At 41.3% G+C, this 19362-nt stretch overlaps 1 protein-coding gene across 1 annotated transcript in view; it reads right to left on the minus strand.

Annotated features, from left to right (window-relative positions):
- The window catches only part of ATAD2 (ATPase family AAA domain containing 2), a 38320-nt gene that overhangs the window by 14476 nt on the left and 4482 nt on the right, over nt 1-19362 (minus strand). Inside the window, exons 2-18 of the mRNA XM_086741229.1 lie at nt 19044-19186; nt 18520-18569; nt 15336-15489; nt 13827-13923; nt 12892-12976; nt 10359-10469; nt 9789-9891; nt 8684-8809; nt 7651-7759; nt 7312-7427; nt 6005-6179; nt 5268-5356; nt 4775-4934; nt 3120-3210; nt 2371-2685; nt 1259-1385; nt 20-203 (exon numbers count right to left, since the gene is read on the minus strand). Coding sequence (XP_086597355.1) covers nt 20-203; nt 1259-1385; nt 2371-2685; nt 3120-3210; nt 4775-4934; nt 5268-5356; nt 6005-6179; nt 7312-7427; nt 7651-7759; nt 8684-8809; nt 9789-9891; nt 10359-10469; nt 12892-12976; nt 13827-13923; nt 15336-15489; nt 18520-18569; nt 19044-19186 — 2235 coding nt within the window. The remainder of the gene's footprint in view (nt 1-19; nt 204-1258; nt 1386-2370; nt 2686-3119; nt 3211-4774; nt 4935-5267; nt 5357-6004; nt 6180-7311; nt 7428-7650; nt 7760-8683; nt 8810-9788; nt 9892-10358; nt 10470-12891; nt 12977-13826; nt 13924-15335; nt 15490-18519; nt 18570-19043; nt 19187-19362) is intronic.

Here is a 19362-nt window from a genome sequence, read left to right on the forward strand (position 1 = left end):
CTGAAGAGAGAAAAGATACCTGTGCACATGTTTCTTCCGGCGATGTCACGCTAACAAACAAAATGGATAGGTCTAGTGTATAAACTGGAAATTTTTCCAGGGCATGTATTACTGCAGGTGCCAGATGAGAAGCTTGCCCATATCCTGGCTCTCCAACTAGTAACAACCGTGGCCTGCAAGATGTTGGCTGGTAATAAGCATTTCTAGAACAATCAGAAGAAAACAAGTGTAAAAATGAAGTCATGAATGGGCACACAGCTGCTAAAGTTTTTTTCCTATACACATTTTCTTTTTATAAATTCTCTCAATAGTCCAGCAACTAATAAGCTGGCCTGGGATCGGCAAGACTCCCAAACCCCATTTTCCTACAACCTCGTACCGTGCTTCCCCTGAGACATCCTGCCAATCCCCAGCGTGTCTGCTATTCTTTTGGCTGGGTTAAGTAAAAGCCCTTGAATCACACAGAGGAGCTGATTCTATGCTTCAGTGACTGTCCAGCTCCATACACACACCACAACTGGTCAGTAACCGGATATGGGAGAGAATAACGACTCTCTGTCTCTCAGCACACACCAATCTGGATCTCTTCACCGCCCGTACACACCCATTTTCAGTAGGTCTTGAGTTCAGGTCACTGTGAGATCCCTACAGCTGTCAAGTTGAGCTGAAATTTGGCCATAGTGACTGGAGATGGTGGGAAGGAAGGAGCAGAACAACATTTCTAGAAAAAAATGAATGTGGGCACTGAAACACGTTTGCTGTTACCTGACATAAACTTAGGAGGTTAAACGTACAAATTGCAGACGTGGTTTAAGTTTGTCTCACAGTGTTTTAGCACACCACTTCTCAATTTTGTTTCTGCTCCATAATTTGCTGCCGGTTTAACAGTCTTGGAAATCAGAAGGGCAAAACCATGGCTACACAAGTCCACAGGAGTTTTTTTAAGCTAAGAGGACAGACGGCACATTTCTGCAGCCTTGAGTCTTTCAAGGAATACCACGGCTTAAATCTACAAGGTCTAATAGTCTGTGGACTGCTTGGAGTTAGGAAAAGAGGGCTGGGCTGTTCAGTTGGATGGGTTATGGCAGTGTACTCCATTAGAACATTAGTACTCAGCTGGATCCTCACGCTTGCTTCCTCATGGAAATATTGGTCCCCACACACACACTTTACTCCTTCACCTACCACCCCTCAAGCCAAAACTGTTTACAGACACAGCTGTCTTAAAAATGTAAACATAAAAGGGACAAAATATGACCTGCTAAAATTGAGGAATTTTCCCCCTTCTCTACCAGGCATTTTATGCGTTGGCTTCTCTTCAGAGATTGATGGTGACTCCTCAGCACTGTCAATGCCATAATTTCTTAAAAGATGACTTAAGCTGTCTGAAAAACAAGAGAGGTTTGTTAACTTTCCTGAGTAGTGCATATCTCCCTCTTGTGTTAATACAGCTTCTAAATCAGTGCTGGAAACCTCTTAACTTGTATTTCTTGATTTGAGGGCACGCACTGAATGCTACTTTCCAAAGAGTTCCTCCTACCACAGACCTAAGGAGATTGCACAAGTCTCTACAATCTGTCCTAAGTCCCATGATTTGCATAAGCTATATCTCTCTGTTGGTGAAAGCTTGGAGGTTTTTTTCCTTCAGCATGAAGGTGATTAGGAACAACTTCTGTAGTTCCAAGGCATCTGAAAAACCCAACAAGGCCACTTCTTTCTGGAGCAGGTTCCCCCATCGGAAGTGAGGGAATTAATTGAATGTGATGGCCACAGACTTCCCTTGGTCTAAGGACTAGTGAGTCACTATACACAGCCCAAGACACCTTTGAAATAAGGCTCCTCAAAGATCACCCAAGGAGGAGATCACGGAAGGCAGACAACAGAGAGGGGATGTGGTTCCCAGTCCCCTAGCCTCTCTCCTTTATTTTGGTGGTGGATTTCTGCCTTTGTTTTACCAATGCAAATGTATCTCCCAGCTCTACTGGGAGTAAGACTGGTACGATATTCTCAAGGGATTAGCATAACACCTAGCCATGGATCTCCATTCACCAGGAGTGGAGTGAGTTTATCAGTTTATTTGCTCTCACCAGCTGACAGACTAAACCTGATCCGGCCTGATGCAGTCAGGAACGTGAGCTCACGTAAGTATAGTTCTCTACCGCGTATTGTGAGCAATTCACAGCTCTATCCAGCACTTCAGTTTAGAACCCAGAATAAAAACCATGCACGATATCCCCGAGATAAAGGCGTCCCCGTGCCTATTCCAAAACTCTACTGTCATTACGGCTGAGAGGTTTGTTTCTGTTGATTGCACAAATGAGAAGTTCTTGCTTTGGCAGAATTTTAAAGCAGTAAATGTTATTGTTATACCTTGCTGTTGGTCCTTCTTTAGTGCAAGCTCTGCATGGGGAAATACTCTCTGCAAGGCTTGTAAAATTCTTGCCAGCGTGTTTTCCAGCAGTGGTTTTGCAACAGGCGACAGCGCTCGCCCAGGTGAAGCCACAGCCCTCTGTGAAGCTGGAACAGTCTTCTGCATAGCCGTGACAAAATCCTGTGCTGTTATCTTAATAGAAGCGATATCTAACTGCAGTTTCTCGCTACTCTGGTATATCTGAGGATAGCGGCGGCGCAAAGCACAGAGGACAGCTTCAGCACACAAGGATTTAATATCAGCACCACAGTATCCTAACAAACAAAAGAAGAATCATGTCATGTCAGTGTTGGGCAACACAGAAGTCAAGGCCAAGGTTTCCAAAGTGCAACACTGAAAGACTTTGCATGCAGCCAAAAATGGACGGGTTAAGAGAGAATTTAAAGGGTTACTGCACTGCTGAGAAGTTTTGTTACATGGCTCGCAGCCTGACAGGCTGCACTTAGGAAGCAGGCTCTAATCAGAACTTTGCTCCTGAGGAAGACACCCAAAACCCATTCAATGGTCTGAGAGACAAAAAGTAAATGGAAAGAAAAGAAGCATCTAACTCTGTTTTCTCCCAAGGCATGCCAGCTGCCTCACTGCCTCACCTTGCAGCAAGGCACAAGAGCTCGGGTACTGCCTGGTACAAGCTCACATCCCTTAGGATTCAGTCACCTGCAGTCACTCACTTTGTTTTCAAACTTACCCACACATCTTTCAGCTAGCTCTTCAAGAAATGTGTCCGACGGCTTAGGGGTCCAGTCCCGTGTGTGAATCTTGAAAATCTCTTTCCTAGCCTGGAAACAAAATGGTTGAATTTTACTTTGTCCTTAGTTTTCTCTTAATAAAAACCCAAAAAACCAAAACCAAAACAAACAAAAAACCCAACAACACAAAACCCCCAACTCCCTCACATTAGTCCAAATACTTTTCCTATCTGCTAAACTTGTAGGTATTTTAAATTCAGTTAATATGGTCTCGGCTTTTTAAGCAGGACATTTAATAATTCCCAGTTTGTTACTTAAACTCTTTCTGGGGGCCTGCAGTGAGATAAAAGGCATTTATAGCTTCCATAAAAACTAAGTTTCCACAAGTGTGAGACCTAATGATCCTGAGGAAAAATAATGTAGTAAAGAACTTGTCTGCAAATCGAGATATTTCACCCAAGAAAAGTCTCTCACATTTAGCAAAATTTCATGGTGACATGGGCATTAGTTCATCAAATTTGCTTTTCTGCCATTCCTTCACGGAAAACAGTCCTAGCACTACGTTTCAAATGGCTACAATTACTACAAAGAAGAACAATAATTGTGACTCAGTCAACTGTCACTGATCCAGAAAATATCAGACATTGCCTATCTTCATCTCTGATCTTAGCAAGACTTTCATTTAAGTATGTCCTGGTACACAGATTCATGATGGTAGATTTCTAGAGTTCTTCCACAGTAGGAAATTGTGTACTCGATCTGTTTCATGGCACTTCCTCCCTTGTTCCAAAAGGAGGTAAAAACTGTAGACAAATGTTTGTGCAGTTTAGTGCACTTTCAGTAGCCTTCAATCCAATAAGCATTTTATCCTTTTTCCAAGAAGTGCTAAGAAAGAAAAAGAAGTATCAGTGGTAGCCAGGGAAGAACCACAAAACCAGGGTTCCAGTTTTGCACAGTATCTTCCTCCCTTTGATATTTTTTGGTTGCTATCTACCTATTTTTTCATTGCTTAGCTATTGCCATTGAATTAGAAACTTCCTGAGCCCTACAGCTGTGCTTCGCATCTTTGTCCAATCCCTGTTAATAAGTACCAGTCAGAATGTCAGATCCCAAAATACTCAGAGCTGTCTCCCAGGATACCCAGCCTGGGAACAATCCAACACAGGTACGTCCACTCTCCATTCATAAACCAAGAACGGAGAGCAAGAGCACGTCGTGGTGAGAGCGCTTGAGTGGATGAAATAAGTAAGCAAACATGAACGGCTTTGGGAGTTAAACATTTTCATGTGCTCCAGCAGCAGCCTTGATAAAAGCTTTTGGTAGCAAAAAGGAATCCTTGCATGCACACCATTTCTTTCATTTCCAAGATGAGCTAGCGCTAATGTATAGCTAATTCATACATTCATTCTTTCTTCAACATTTCAGTGCCTGGCAGCATGCCATCTTCTTGGCTGGCCACAGTGAAAACAAAACTAATGCTAGAACTAACTACTTGCTGAAATCGTCTTAATCATATCTGTTCAGTACCAGATCTGCCCTCCACAGTACAACACAGTGTCTCTAGGTGGCCCTCTTTTCTCCAAGTTGCACAGTACTGGCTTTGACTTTAACTGCTCCGTGATCCTGAATTGTGAGGTGCTTTTGTTGTTCTGACCTCTTTATTTGGCAAGCTGAAGAGGAACTCTCGATCAAAGCGTCCGGGTCTTCGTAAAGCAGGATCTACAGAATCCAGTCTGTTGGTGGCTCCGATGACCACAATCTCTCCTCTGCTGTCTAAGCCATCCATAAGTGCCAGAAGTGTTGATACAATAGAGCTAACAGAAGAACATAATTTTCATTTCATTAGTAAATTTTGTTATGTTCTACATGACCTTGTCCAATCATCACTCAGAAAGGACAAGCTTTGAATTGGTAAGATGTTGATTAGGAAAAGACTCATTTTAAGACATGATACGTAACACAGGCCTCGTGCTCATATCACACGTAGTGAATTGTTTTCAATTACTGATTAAAAAGAATCTGAAATTTAGTAGCATGGAATTACTAGTTTTCGGGAGAAACGAATGTGTCACATAAAGTTAAATAGGTTGTGGTCTTCTTTTCACAAAGATCAAGCAGCTTCTACGGAGATACAAAAGATATACTACCTATGAATTTGGTCTTGTTTACTGGACCGCACAGGAGCCAGACCGTCTATCTCATCAAAGAAAATAACTGAAGGTCGCATCTGGTAAGCCTAGAATGAAAACACAGACACAGTGACAGAAGTAACCCGGCACTGTTTTAAAGAGAAAATGCATGAAAAATGTTATGGTTGGAAAGTCACTGGAACTAGATTTTTCAGACTAGTATCAGGAATCTCTAGTAACTGAGCTAATGGAGTAAGGGGCATGAATAACAGAAGACAGCAGCCTCCGTAAACCCACTGAGACTGGGTGACAGGAAGCAAATCATACCAGTAGCTTTGACAGCTATTTGGCATCCACTGAGACAGAGCCACCACTTAAATCAACCACAGGTTCTGGAAGCAAGCTTCCCTTAGGAATTTAAACAACCATGCTTTCAGTCTGCATCGGTTTCCCTCTGACCTACAGCCACTATCTCCTGCCTCCTGCAACCTTTTTTGTGGCTTTTGTTTGGTTTTTTTTTTTTTGAGGCGGGGTGGGGGGGTTGCTTTGTGAGGTATTCTCATTTGATTTCTTAATCTTTCCCAATACGTCTCAAGATTTCAAGCCCTTAAAAAACCCACTGAAAACCAAAACATTGACAATCCCGTTTCAGTGGAAGGAACCGACAAAACGAGAAAAAGAGTTCGTTCTCCTTGTAACTACTGACTACAGAAAATTACATTTCGGACAGAACACATGGCACGTTTCAACCTTACCTGATCAAATAATAAACGAAGCTGTCGTTCAGATTCCCCCACCCATTTACTCAGGCAGTCAGCACCTTTTCTCATAAAAAAGGCTATTCTCCTGCCACCTTGGCTACATTCATTAGCAAGTGCACGAGCAACCAGTGTCTTTCCAGTCCCTGGTGGACCATGGAACAGACAGCCTCTGCAATGAAAAAAAAAAGTCAGCACAGATGGAAGTTTCTTGTTCCTACACGATTCAACAAGGCAGTAAACACAATGAATAAAGAGGATAATGCAGATGTACAAAACCTTGAGAAAAGATCATAGTGTCCCAGAACGACACTTCCAGAACAGCTGACAAACTAATAGGGGTGCTTACAGCACTGTGGAGCCAAACAAGAACAAACTTGAGTGCAGAAGCAGAGACTGGGCTAACTTATGAATCGCCACTTCATTCTTCAGTGCTACACTGCATGTTCATTGATGTTTTCACCAAAGGCAAGATTTGATAGTGAAGTGTTTCATTTTCCCTTAAAAAGTTTTAAGTTACTTGACCTGTGTCTCCCAGACCATCCATGATAAATGAGGAGGAAGTCTAAAGTTGGGATGGTATTCTGCATTTGCAAATACATAGAGCCATAATGAAGAAATGCCAACACACCGCTGTTTCAAAAAGAATTTCATTGACTAAAGAAGCAAAATACTGAACGGTTTTCTTTTCATTATTTCTAATCCTTTTCAAGTTACTGAAAGCAAAGAATTTCAAGTCCTTTTTCAATAGACCATGATTGAGTTTTGCAGACCAAGAATACATAAAGCTAACAATTCAATCGCTAATAATTTCCTTTCATAATGCAGAACTAATTTAGCTGTGTGAGAACTGGGCAGATTCTTCTTTTAGCCCAAGCACAACAAACACAGCAAGGTTCTAGTTGCAAGTCCTATCAGTGGTGAAATTGATACTCAAGCACTTGGGGAAAAGAAAAAGAGTCAGTGGGAGAGACAACTGGACTTCCAAGCAACAAATTACAGTTGACTACCAGTAGATTATTCCTTTGTACTTATAAACTAATCAACTTGACTTATACATAGAACTCAAAACAAAAACACCTCAACCCCACCTTTTAAAGGCAAGCCACTGTTAAAGTACATCTTGGAACGTACATCTCTTCTGGATTCTATCCACTTTTAAGAAATTACTTTTGAGTAACTGCTAAAAAACCACATCAACACTGCTGAAAATGTTCACACATGGAAACATATTGATTCCTCAGTTGAATATTCTCCTGAAAATGGGTGAATTAGAATTTACAGTTGTAAACAATGTCTGTTACCTTGGAGGTTGAATTTTGAATCTCTCAAAGACTTCTGGGTAAAGCAGTGGAAAAATGACCATCTCTTTTAGAGCTGAAATGTGGTCAGAAAGACCACCGACACTGTCAAACCGTACCTACAGATAAATAGAACAGAACACATTCTAGATGTTAAAGCAAGTTGCAACCTCAGTAAGCATCCATCAGAAATTGTGTGTCAGCACAAAGGAAATGTTCTGAGCAATTTTCATATTGCTGGAGACAAAACTGTAAACCAAGGCAGTTGTAGACAGTACGCTATGGAAAGCTTTCATCAACATTGGAAATAGCTCACTGACCCAGTAAACTACAAATACTTACTGAAGAATCTATTTGCATTGGATCAACATCAGCCAGACTCGCTCCAATTTTCATTCGATCCTTGCGAACTCCCTTTAACTCATCTTTCCGAAAGTTTAGTGGAAGACACCTGATCGGAATTAAAGAGGAAGAGAAAGGCACTTTCTAAGTTAACATGCAGCTAGAAGATTTCTGCTTCTTTAATGATGGCAAGTGAATGCAGAAGAAAGGAGCATAAACTTCCTAAATAGTTAAATATTAATTCAAATTGTTTTACATTTAATTTCTATGAGTAAATAAAGGAAAATGGTCACTGCAGACATTAAATTGAGTTAATTATTTTAACCAGTCTCACCACTTATGAATACCTATACCATTTAATACAGCATATATATTAATGCAAGCTTCAAATAAGTTATTCCGTATGTGGAGACCATGAAGTGACCTTGATTTGTGTGATGGAAGAACTCCCTGAAAGACACTGACATCCTTCAAAGATTTTTTGCTTCTACATTCAAAAAGTTACAGCCCAAGGGGGATACTTATTTCAGTGTGGATTAACATTATAAAGGCTGCCCAGCACTGCTGTCCTTCCCAAGGACTTTGGGATGCGTGTGCCAGAAGACACACACGTCCGAAAGACACTGGGCTGAAAACTTGTTTCTTAGATGGTTATTAAAATAGCTTTCCAAGAGCATTTGTTAAGTAACAAAACCTCTGTCATTTACTCTTTTCATAACATTTTCACTTATAGTGCTTTTCTTTCTGACTAAACTACTGTGAAGCACAGGAGCAGAAGAATTTTACCTTAAAAATTTACATCAAAGTGTTCCTCCTCCCATTCCCACCTACCAATCTAACTGCTTATTAAAAATCAATTCTAAAAATACCATTTTACAGAGTACAGTTACAGTCGTCCCTACCAACACATGTGGTTAAATATGGCCACAATTTAAAAACGGTGTGAGATGAAGAGGATCACACTTCACGGTTAGGCAGATGAAAACTCCTCCCGGGTAGATTTTTCCCTCCCCTATTCTCCAATTTCATTAACCTTCTTAAATCTCTGTTACGCCTGTGCTTCCTACGCCTCTCAAAATGCTCTTCATCATCAGATGAGGACGATGAGGATGATGAGGAAGAGGATGTGGAATCACTGTTGTGGACTGCGTGTCTTCGTCTGTACACATTTAAACAAACAAGTAAAGAAATTAAAGTACACACTTAGTAATACCAAAATTTAAGTGAATTCTCTTGCTTTGAGATCTATTAAGTTTCCAGATGATTGTACTCTTTATGAATCTGATTTCAAAGTACATTTCATGCTTCTCCTTGTGACAGTAACATTTAATTTTTCTTAAGAAGGTAAAATATTTAAGTATTTTGCAAAGAAATTTCATAAACAAATTACTAATTTTGGCCAGCCTCTCTCTCTCACATACACACAAATTGAGTTTCACGTACCATTTTGTATCCACTCTGTGAAACATAAACTTTTTAAACTTATTTTAGAATTTGGTTTCAAAAACCCTTCCTTCCTTAACTGTTTGCTTTCAAGGATGCTCAGCAAAGTGCTCACATCTAGCAAAAGACAGCATTCTCCATGCTGTAACTGCTTACAAGATCCAAACTCCCTTTCTTATTACTATTGCAATTTATAGTTTCATTTAGAATTTTTATTGTTTAGGGATAGTTTCATACAGAAACATTAATTAAGTCCAAACAGAAACCAGAACCAGTATTTGAGTGATAAAAAAAAGTCCACTAAAACTTCCATACAGGCTCTCCCTCTAACTAAATTATCTTCAGATTTAAAAAATAATTGGAATCCGTCAAGCTTGAATATTCTAAGAATTCAGAGGGACATTCTGTCTTCAATTCCAGAACAAAAGAATTTGAGTTACAGAAACTGAGCCACAACCTCCATAATCACCTCATCAGTGACCATAAATACTGCATTTTAAAACATCTAATCACTCATACAAAGTAGAGCCTTGTCCCACAACATTTGGTTTCTTTATACCCTCAGACTACTACAGCACTAATCATACTATTAATCTATAAATACCAACACTCCAAAAACCCTTTGAAAGCATTATTCATTAATATAACTGACAGCACTATTGATACATAAAAACTATCACTAGCCATACACCAACCTGTTACTTCTTTTGAAGCCTTGTGACTGAGCATTTTTAAATGAATATCTCTGTCTGTCAGGTGAAGACTGGGCCGAAAAATGTATCTTACGTTGTCTTGGTTCTGTTGAAAACAAATAATTTAGAATAACATTATACATCAAGTTTAAGAGAAAGCAGGATAGCAAAAGAGGCAGAAAATGCGATGTGTTTCACCCATCTCTGATTGCAGGGGAAGTTTCAAGTGATTTGCAGGAAGGATTTTTTGAAAATCAGTGCACAGTAGAAGTGAAGAAACACACACCTGCTTTTCAAGGAGAACTGAAAATCACAAGAGTAAGATTATCAAGTCTGTTTAATTACTATTCTTTCAAGGAAACAGGTCATTTTTTCACTCAAACCCGACAAGAAGTATGCCAAATGGAAAAAAAAAATGTAGTGTGCACAGGATACATGCATTTAATAAAATATACTTGCAGAATGCAGGTAAGAAATGTAAATAGAAAATGAGGGTGTGTATATTTTTCCATTAAAAAAAAAATCTCACTCGCAAGAAATTAGCTCTTAAGAGGTACTGTGCATATAACCTACTTTCCAAAGGAGCTTGATAGCGCTGAACAGTTTTCCTCTGACGCAAGTCGTAACGCTTTCGAGTGTCTTCAACATCATCATCTTCTTTCTCTTCACTTTCTTCTGATGAAACTATTGTGCATTGAGATAACATTAAACTGCTGAAGTACTGTTGCAAATGACAGTAAATTCAAAATGCACTGCACAGAAGCTAATAGGTTTTACTATTACCTTTATGTTAATGATACAATAGAGCTGAAAATCTGCAAAACCTTAAGGCCAATTTCTGCAAGATACATTCCAGAAATTACAAAACCCAGAGGAGCAAACAGGTAGATATTGTTCTGTCCTCGCTGAAATTGCTGGGTGACTTCTCATCAGCCTTAGTAACAGCAATCCTGTCATCTTGCTTAGCTAATGTATAGCTCCTACAAAAACCACTATTTCAGAAAGCAATTCCTTGTTGTTTTGAGAAAGCCTTTCAAGGAAATGTTTTTAATGCTCTGTAGTGGTAAGACAAAGCACAGTCCTAGCTCCAAGTCCTAGCTCTGCCCAGTAATGGGCAAGGCATAGTTTTGAACTTCCCCAATCAGAAAAGAATGTCAAACGCATACAGCTTATGCCACTAGCTTCTGTAAAGTAACCTACAGTTTCTTCATGAAAGATGGTAAGAATGCAAAAACCAGAGTATCACTATCTGGCAGATTCTTAATAATACCCTCCGAATAATAGCTGGACACCAGGTGAGGAATGCACCTGCTCTGTTCACCTACCTGCTCACCAAAATTAAGTATACTTTATTCCTTCAAAAGCACTACCCTTTTTGTTTTCTTCCCCTCAAAAGGTCACACTGCCTTCTGGATGCAAGTTACACAAGATACACAGACAGCACATTGAAAATGGAAAAACTGCTTTGGCATCACTGCCAAAGCCAGGCCTTGGTACTCCAACACTCCTGTCCCAAAGGCATGAATTTCTCTGCCTTTCTGCTCCTCTAGTCCTTCCCCTTGCTCCACTCATCTTCTTTACACCAACACTCACACACTTTCCCCACTCCTTCCTGCCATGCCTTTCATTATTAAAAAAATTATATATATTTGGGTTTTTTTCCGAGGTTTTCACTTTGATCATAAAGGAATTGCCCCATACTCTCCTTTCCCATTCAACACACGATTTCTAATTACTTTCTGCAAGTCTCTCCTGCCCAGCACCCTGAGATCCATGCAGCTCCACCAAGCTGTACAGTTCCTCCCTCTAGACTGCCCAAGCCTTGTTTTAGAGCAGCTCTTATTAAAGCCTTGAGATGATATTCTCCTAACTAGATCTCCAGATGAGGGGTCAGCTGTCCTTCTCCCTTACCAGTCAAATGCCCTTGGCACACCTGCTCATGTTTCTTTTTCTTTATGCCTTGCCCGACCTCAGTTTCTTTAGGCCAGCCTCTGGCTGGACTCCTCCTGTGGCTCCAAGTGCTCTCTCGCTGCTCTACGAGGAGGTCTGATCACCGAGGCACACAGCAGGGAGCCCCAGGCTAGGTCTGAACTAATAACAGGCCTAACAACAGCCCACAGGCTGTTCCCTGGCCTGTTCATGTTGCCCAGTGCTCATTAACACCTGGACATCGAGCTTGAACCTTTTTGTAGGTCAAGTCTTACACAGCCTGTGGGACACGTGCAAGATAGTGCCCTGGCTGGGGACTGCATAAATCATCTCTCCTTCCAGTTCTGAAGGTCTGATGGTCAGGCAGGTAATCAGGCGCAGGGCAGTCAGTCAAGCGTACTGACCAGCCAATTATTGACATGCGACCAGCCCTTTTTATCCCCCTGCCCCTCTCTGTTCCCACTCTTGTTCCTCCCAAAATCACCTAAACCCCTCCCTTGTCCCACCTTTGGTTCCTGCCCCACAGGTCCCACAAGAAGTCCTGTGCAAACGGCTTTTCCCCTGCATCCCACAATGTCCCACCCCTCGGCAGTAACCCCGTAGTCCAAAGGGCGATCTGGAGAGCTGCTCCCCATGGCTCATCCAGACGGGTTCCTCGCCTGGGCACTGGGGCTGATGGCTCTGCTGGGACAGCCCTGGGAGGGGCCCAAGCAAGGCGGCTGTTCCTCCTTGATCTGAATCCTTCATTTGGGTCCCTGCCTGCCATTGTGCACCCCGTGCACCTCTGGGCTTGTGCAGATAGGACTTTGATGGGCTGATGGCCCTGGGATGAGCCTGGGAGTAGCCTGGCGGGTTATTATTTGGGCCTCCTCTCCTGCTGCTGTTTCTCTGAGCTCCATTGTGGGTGTGCAGAGGACGTCTATCACGAAATCTTAACACCGATTGGTTCAACTACCACCACATCCTTTTCTGTCCTTAAGTACAGTCTTGCCCCATCCTGTTCCATCCAGAAGGCTCCTACAGGACAGCCCTACTGTCCGTGACTACGGCTTGTAATGTCAACAGCAATACAGGGTTTTCTAACAGGTGAAAAATACCCAGTAGTTCAACTCTTCTCAGTTGTTTAAGATGAGGCTTTGGCTAGAGCACAGTAAAGAAAACTTAAACCAGAACTAACCTGCAATGCCACCTTCATTATCAGCTATTGCTTCATCAGCTCTGTGGACATCTTTCTTTCCTCGGGAGTACCTATCAAGGTTTTCCTAATTAAAAGAAACAAAAAAGATCAGTCACAAATATGCAGGAAACCTGGCATGGGCATATTTGGTGCCTATAGAGTGACATTACCAAGGCACTCCATATCCACAAAAGATTAAATTAAGGTACAGGAGGAGAGAATAGGAACATTGTTCTGGCACCCAGGATTCGTAGTGAGAATTTCTGCTCTAGGGTTTAGTACGTGTGATAGTGAAATACTTGTCCAGCTACAGAACCGAGTGTATCAGTTCATCGCTGCTTAATAATCCAAGAGTGTGGCAGAAACAAGGAAAAATAATTCCTAGCAGACAAAAACAAACAACCCAAAAACTTACAGGCATTTGAGAGATGATATACAAAGTACTATGGACAATTCTGGTTTCATTTAGAAAATAAAAGGAATTTGAGTCTAAACAAAAAATGATGAAAGCAGGCTGTGAAGATGTTTAAAAAAATGAGGTGTCTGTCATTCAAAAGGACAGCAGAAAACCTGAATTGAATAGAGCAAAACTAAGGCAGAGGAGATATGATTGCTGGATCTAATTTTAACATAAGTTCCCCTAAGGACAGAGGACCATAAGGCAATTCAGAGAGCGTAGTATAAGACATGTACGTCAGCGTGTCACTGCTATTTCATGTCTACTGAAGAAGATATTTCCTCCACCCTTAGAGCGGATCTGTACCATGACCATACCAAGATATTAAATTATAATTAGAGAGCAAGAACAAATGTTATTTTAGAGTACACTGCTCTTTGGAAGAAGTTACTTCAGCTAAATTAGAATTACAACTAAATAATTTCCCTGTGTGAAATACACTACTTATCCAAAAATAGTACAATAAGTGAGTATCTACTTCTTCTGCATCATGGAACACCCCAAGGTCTTCCATCATTTGGCGTCTACGCATCTTCTTCATGTCATCCATTTTTTGCAAGACTGCTTCTGCAGTACTAAGATAAAAAGTTGACATGTAAGAGCAAAGATAGGCAAGAACAAAAAAAGAAACATTAAAACAGTACACATAATCAGTATGACATTTTAATATAGTATGCACAAAGCAAGAGTCATTGACACTTACCCAAGTTTTTTAACAGTACTTAAAAATTAGGTCACTTTTTTTTTTTAAATAAGTTTAAGAACAAGCATTTGAGGATTTGCAAAAATACACTCTTTTCAGCTTTATTTTCCCTCTCGGTATACACAGTATTAAAAAAAAAATATCCATTTAAGTAGGAAAAAGGAAGAATTCTGAAGATCATAGGAAGACAACAGAAATAAATTATGGCAGTTTTTCAATAGCACTTAAGTTGCTCTCATGATAGCATTAAGTCATTTTTTAGTTCACAGCCTTCCTCAGACAACAGGCTGCTGCTTCTTCTCTTAACTGTAATTTAACTTTCATCTTGGTTTTCCATGACTCTGTATCCTGGAAAAAAAATCCCCCTGCTGTTACACTTTGCAAACCTTTCAGAAAACAACGTCCATTTGGGCTTCACAAAGAGAATTAAGCCATGGACAGACAGGCAGAAGCACTAGGGCTCCTTCACTTTGACTGTACCCAACTTTCCTCAGTATCGTAACTCAACCAAGCCTTATTCATAAGCGTCAAAGGAAATTTAGTTAAAAATGGAGGCGGTTCTGATGGATTTAGAGAGCAAGTTAAATCTACCAAAAGTCACCACCTAAAGTGATCGTTTTGGTTCACAAGACAACACCTCAACCCACCGAGCCCATACATAACAGATGCTCTAGCCTGAAGATCTCTCTGCAACTGGCAATCCCCAAGCGAAGACACCAGTGGCAAATTTAAACATTGGCTGTGCCCAGACTCTTTACACGTGAAGCACCTTTCAGATACACCCTCCGGCACACACTCTCAGACTTGGAAGTCTTAAATAGCCACAAGCACCTGTTTCCAAAAAACTCAGGTTAAACAGCTTCACTGCAAAGTACAAAGACCCACTTCTTACACGAATCAATACATCAACAATAACTGCAGGACATACCTGCACAGGCAGAGGAAGAGGAGGACACCCTAGTGGATCCACAGCAAAGGAATGCTAGCGGAGGCTGCTAACAACATCCTGGAAGTTCAAGCTGTGCAGCCCAGCTGGGATTCTGCTATGGAAGGCACCTGCAGCCCAGCATTATCACAGGGATGTACTGTGTATGTAGGGGCAGGTAGGGAAGTCCCAGTCTAACCACTGCATACATTTAGCTCTTGCTGCCAGGACTAGCAATACCTTTTTCTGTTGCCAAAAGAAGGAAAAAGTCCTGAGCCTGTATTAAGCCATAGCACAAAGCCTTGATAAGACGACTCATTTCAGTAGCTTTGCAAGATGATGAGAAAAAAACCACTTACTTTGTTATAAGTTTGTCAAACAAAACAGATTGATTTGTAGTGGTGTAACGGCTCTGTCGAAGTCTGCAGCTTCGGCGGACTTCCAAATCCCCATTTTCTTCATGGACTTGTTCTGCAGCTTTTGCATCAGCTCTGGTCCTCAGTGTTCTGGTGACTAAAATGCATTAATATATAAAATATTTGGAGACAGAAAATATTTTATTCCCTTTATTTCACCGTTACTCTAGTAAAATGTAAAAAAACCCAATAATCTGCAGTGGATTTAATTTTTTCTTTAAATACTGAATTAGAAGTTACTACCGCTTTCAACTTAAATTACTTATTTCTAAACTACCTATTTAAAAGCAAGACTTGTACTGCAACTTTGTAACAGACTGGAAAGCCAATCTGATGAAAACAAACATGCAACTTTTGTTCTGTGCAGGAGGCAAGTTTATTCCAGTTCCTTCTTTCTGGAAAAGTGAAAACCACAAATACCTCCTTCTAAGGTGTTTTTGCTCCATTCATGTAAACCCTTAACTCATAGTTGGGTTTTTTTAAATTGTTTATGTGGGAAGTCTCTTTTCAAGATCCATGGTTTTAGCACGCTGGTTAACCATGCATCATTTTCATTTTCTGGCATCTGCCAGGGGAGGGGAACCTCACTCCATCCGACTGCTACCAGTTTTGTTGCCGGTGCCGGCAACAGATGCCCAGAGTGTGGGGAAGGATCACAGGTCAGCAGGAGAATGCCTGAAGAGCAGCACAGTCACTCCAGCCAGTAAGTCAGCTTCACTGGGGGCCCAACTTAAATGCCACTATGCAAACACAGGTAACACGGGGAATAAACCATAGAATCATTAACGGTTGGAAAAGACCTATAAGATCATCAACTCCAGTTGTCAACCCAACATCACCATACCTACTAAACCATGTCCTGGAGTGCCACGTCTACAAGTTTTTTGAACACCTCCAGGGATGGTGACTCCACTTCTCTAGGCACCCTGTTCCACTGCCTGATCACTCTTTCAGTAAATAAATCTTTCCTAATATCCAATCTAAACCTCTCCTGATGCAACTTGAGGCCATTTGCTCTTGTCCTATCACTAGTTACTTGGGAGAAGAGGTCAACATCCACCTCACTACAACCTCCTTTCAGGTTGTTGTAGACATCGATAAGATCTCCCCTCTTCTCCAGACTAAACAACCCCAGTTCTCTCAGCCAGTCCTCATAAGACTTGTTCTCTAGATCCTTCACCAGCTTCATTGCCTTCCTCTGGACGTGCTCCAGCAACTCAACATCCTTCTTGTACTGAGGGGCCCAAAACCAAACACAGTATTCGAGGTGCGGCAAGAGAAAGGAGTCTGAGCCATGTGCACGCCGGCAGGGCTGTGATCTTATTGGCATCACGGCAATGTGGTGGGATGGCTTCTATGACTGCAATATTGGAATGGAAGGGTACAGGCTCTTTAGGAAGAACAGGCAGGGGAGATGAAGAGGGGGTGTCACTCTCTATGCCAATGACCAACTGGAGTGCATGGAGCTCCACCTGGGGATGGATGAGGAGCTGACTGAGATTTTATGGGTCAGGATTTAGATTAGATATTAGGAATTTTTTTTTTTTACACTGAGGGTTGTAGAACACTGGAACAGGTTGCCCAGAGAGGTGGTGGATGCCCCATCCCTGGAAACATTCAAGGCCAAGTTGGATGAGGCTCTGAGCAACCTGATCTAGTCGAAGATATCCCTGCTTCTTGCAGGGAGGTTGGACTAGATGACCTTTGAAGGTTCCTTCCAACCCTAACCATTTTATGATTCTGTAAGAAGGATGTGGACCTGTTGGAGCGAGTCCAGAGGAGGACCATGAAGATGATCAGAGGGCTGGAGCACATGTCCTATGAGGAAAGGCTGAGAGAGCTGAGGTGTTCAGCCTGGAGAAGGCTCTGGGGAGACCTTATAGCAGCCTTTCAGTACCTAAAAGGGGCCTACAAAAAGCTGGAGAGGGACTTTTGACAAGGGCATGTAGTGATAGGAGAAGGGGTAATGGCTTTTAACTGAAAGAGGGTAGATTTAGATTAGATATGAGGAAGAAATTCTTTACTGTGAGGATGGTGAAACACTGGAACAGGCTGCACAGAGAGGCTGTGGATGCCCCATCCCTGGAAATGTTCAAGGCCAGGTGGAATGGGGAACAGGGATGAGCAGGGACACCTTCCACTAGAAGGCTGAAGGTGCAGGTGTCCCTGCCCATGGTAGAGGGGTTGGAACTAGATGATGTTTAACGTCCCTTCCAAGCCAAACCATTTTATGATTCTATGTTTCTAAAAGCTCTAGAAAAGCAGCAATGCCTCAAGATAAACTCCCAAATACCAAAGAACTCAAACGCTTGCTTGCTTTAAAAGAAAATCTGCCTGGTATTTACCACACAGCATCCTTTGCCATGGGTTTGTTACTTGCACTATCATAAAACAGTTAGGAGAGGTCAGTGAGAAAGCAGTAGATGCATCACTGTGTTAGTGTAAACACAGCTATGCCTTGATCTCATAATCACTAACTATGAAACTAAGTTTGATCTCAGTAAATAACAATTTACCTTGTACAATTAGAACCTGAATTACAACAAAGTGCCTTTCAGGCCCCTTCCCACGTTCAACCTGCGATTGGCAGGACGCTGCCTGGAACGAACAGATTTTCACAGCTGCCAGCAAGCCTGCTTGTGTACTCAGCATGGCGATTTGGGTCCAAGGTAAATCACTGAACTTCTGTGACACCTGCCCCGTGTCAGTGGGTTTGTGCATCTCATGACTGAATTAATTTTAAACTCACATATATTATAATACTGCAACATTTCCTCCTATTTGCAAGAATGACTCTCAATTAATTTTTGCTGCAAGTTCCAGAAAACCCATGTCACAAAGAAACTCGAGCTAAGGACAGATTCTCTTGTGCCTAAGAGCAGGCTGAATTCACTGCTTTCTCCCCAAGCCTGAAAGGAATTAATAGCACATCCTTCTATTTGCATCTGCCTCTTCTAATAAAACTCATAGGAAATTCACTGTCTTTGAGATACCTCTTCTCACAACTTCCCTTGATTTTGGCTGATGAGTTCAGAAGTTTTGGAGCCAAGTTAAATAGACAGAGTGACCAAATGCAATCCTCAGAAATCAGGTTAAAAAGGAATCCTAGGGAGTTGCCACTACTTACTTTCTTTATATTCTTCTTTTTTTGGGTCTGATTTCAGCTTGGCCAACTGCCTACATTAAGAAAGAGGACAGAGGAGAGAAGGGAGAAAAGAGTTATTGTATTAGAATTATTGTATAGAAGTTTATAATCCAGTGCTCCACATCATGGAAAGAAAAGCCTGTGGACCACACGGAGGATTCAGATTCTAAGTCTGTTGCATACCATATGCAGATAGTTCTATAAAGACATGAATTTCCAAACCAGCTGATCTTGAAGTCTCAATAGTGCACATAACATCTCAGTAACCAAAGCAGAGGAGAGATGTCAAAGGAGCTGGGAAAAGATGCATGTTTTTTATACAAACAGAAGGCTTTACTAAGAAGAGTGACTGTAGTTCTAAGATACTGCGACAGACATGAACATAATTGTATTCCCCACAGATTTTTAGCTGTAGATGTATCATGATGTGACTTATTGTGCAAGCTTTCACTTCGCCTTTTAATTTTATGGATTGAACAGAGATTGGACGTCTAGAAATACAATACCTTGTAAAGTGTCTTCGATCGACATTTTCATTTAATATTTCCATGCTTTTGTCAAAGCTAGAGTCTGAACAGGGTGGCATGTTTTTTCTCATTGATCTTAAACAGTGTCCATTGAAGCATTCAATTTTGCCAGAAGAAAATTCCTAGGGAAAGAAAGAAATAAGAACATATTTATCTGAACCGTGTATATTGAGGTAAGAAGGAAATTCTCCCTGTTTTAGGCAAGTTTATTCTGTAACTTTCTTGACTTGATAGTGATCCAACTAACAGCAGGTAAGCCTTGAACGACTTCTGCACCAAGAAGTAGCTCTCAGAAAAA

Source organism: Chlamydotis macqueenii, chromosome 2 (assembly GCF_036417535.1).
Source record: "Chlamydotis macqueenii isolate bChlMac1 chromosome 2, bChlMac1.mat, whole genome shotgun sequence".
NCBI classification, from domain to species: domain Eukaryota; kingdom Metazoa; phylum Chordata; class Aves; order Otidiformes; family Otididae; genus Chlamydotis; species Chlamydotis macqueenii.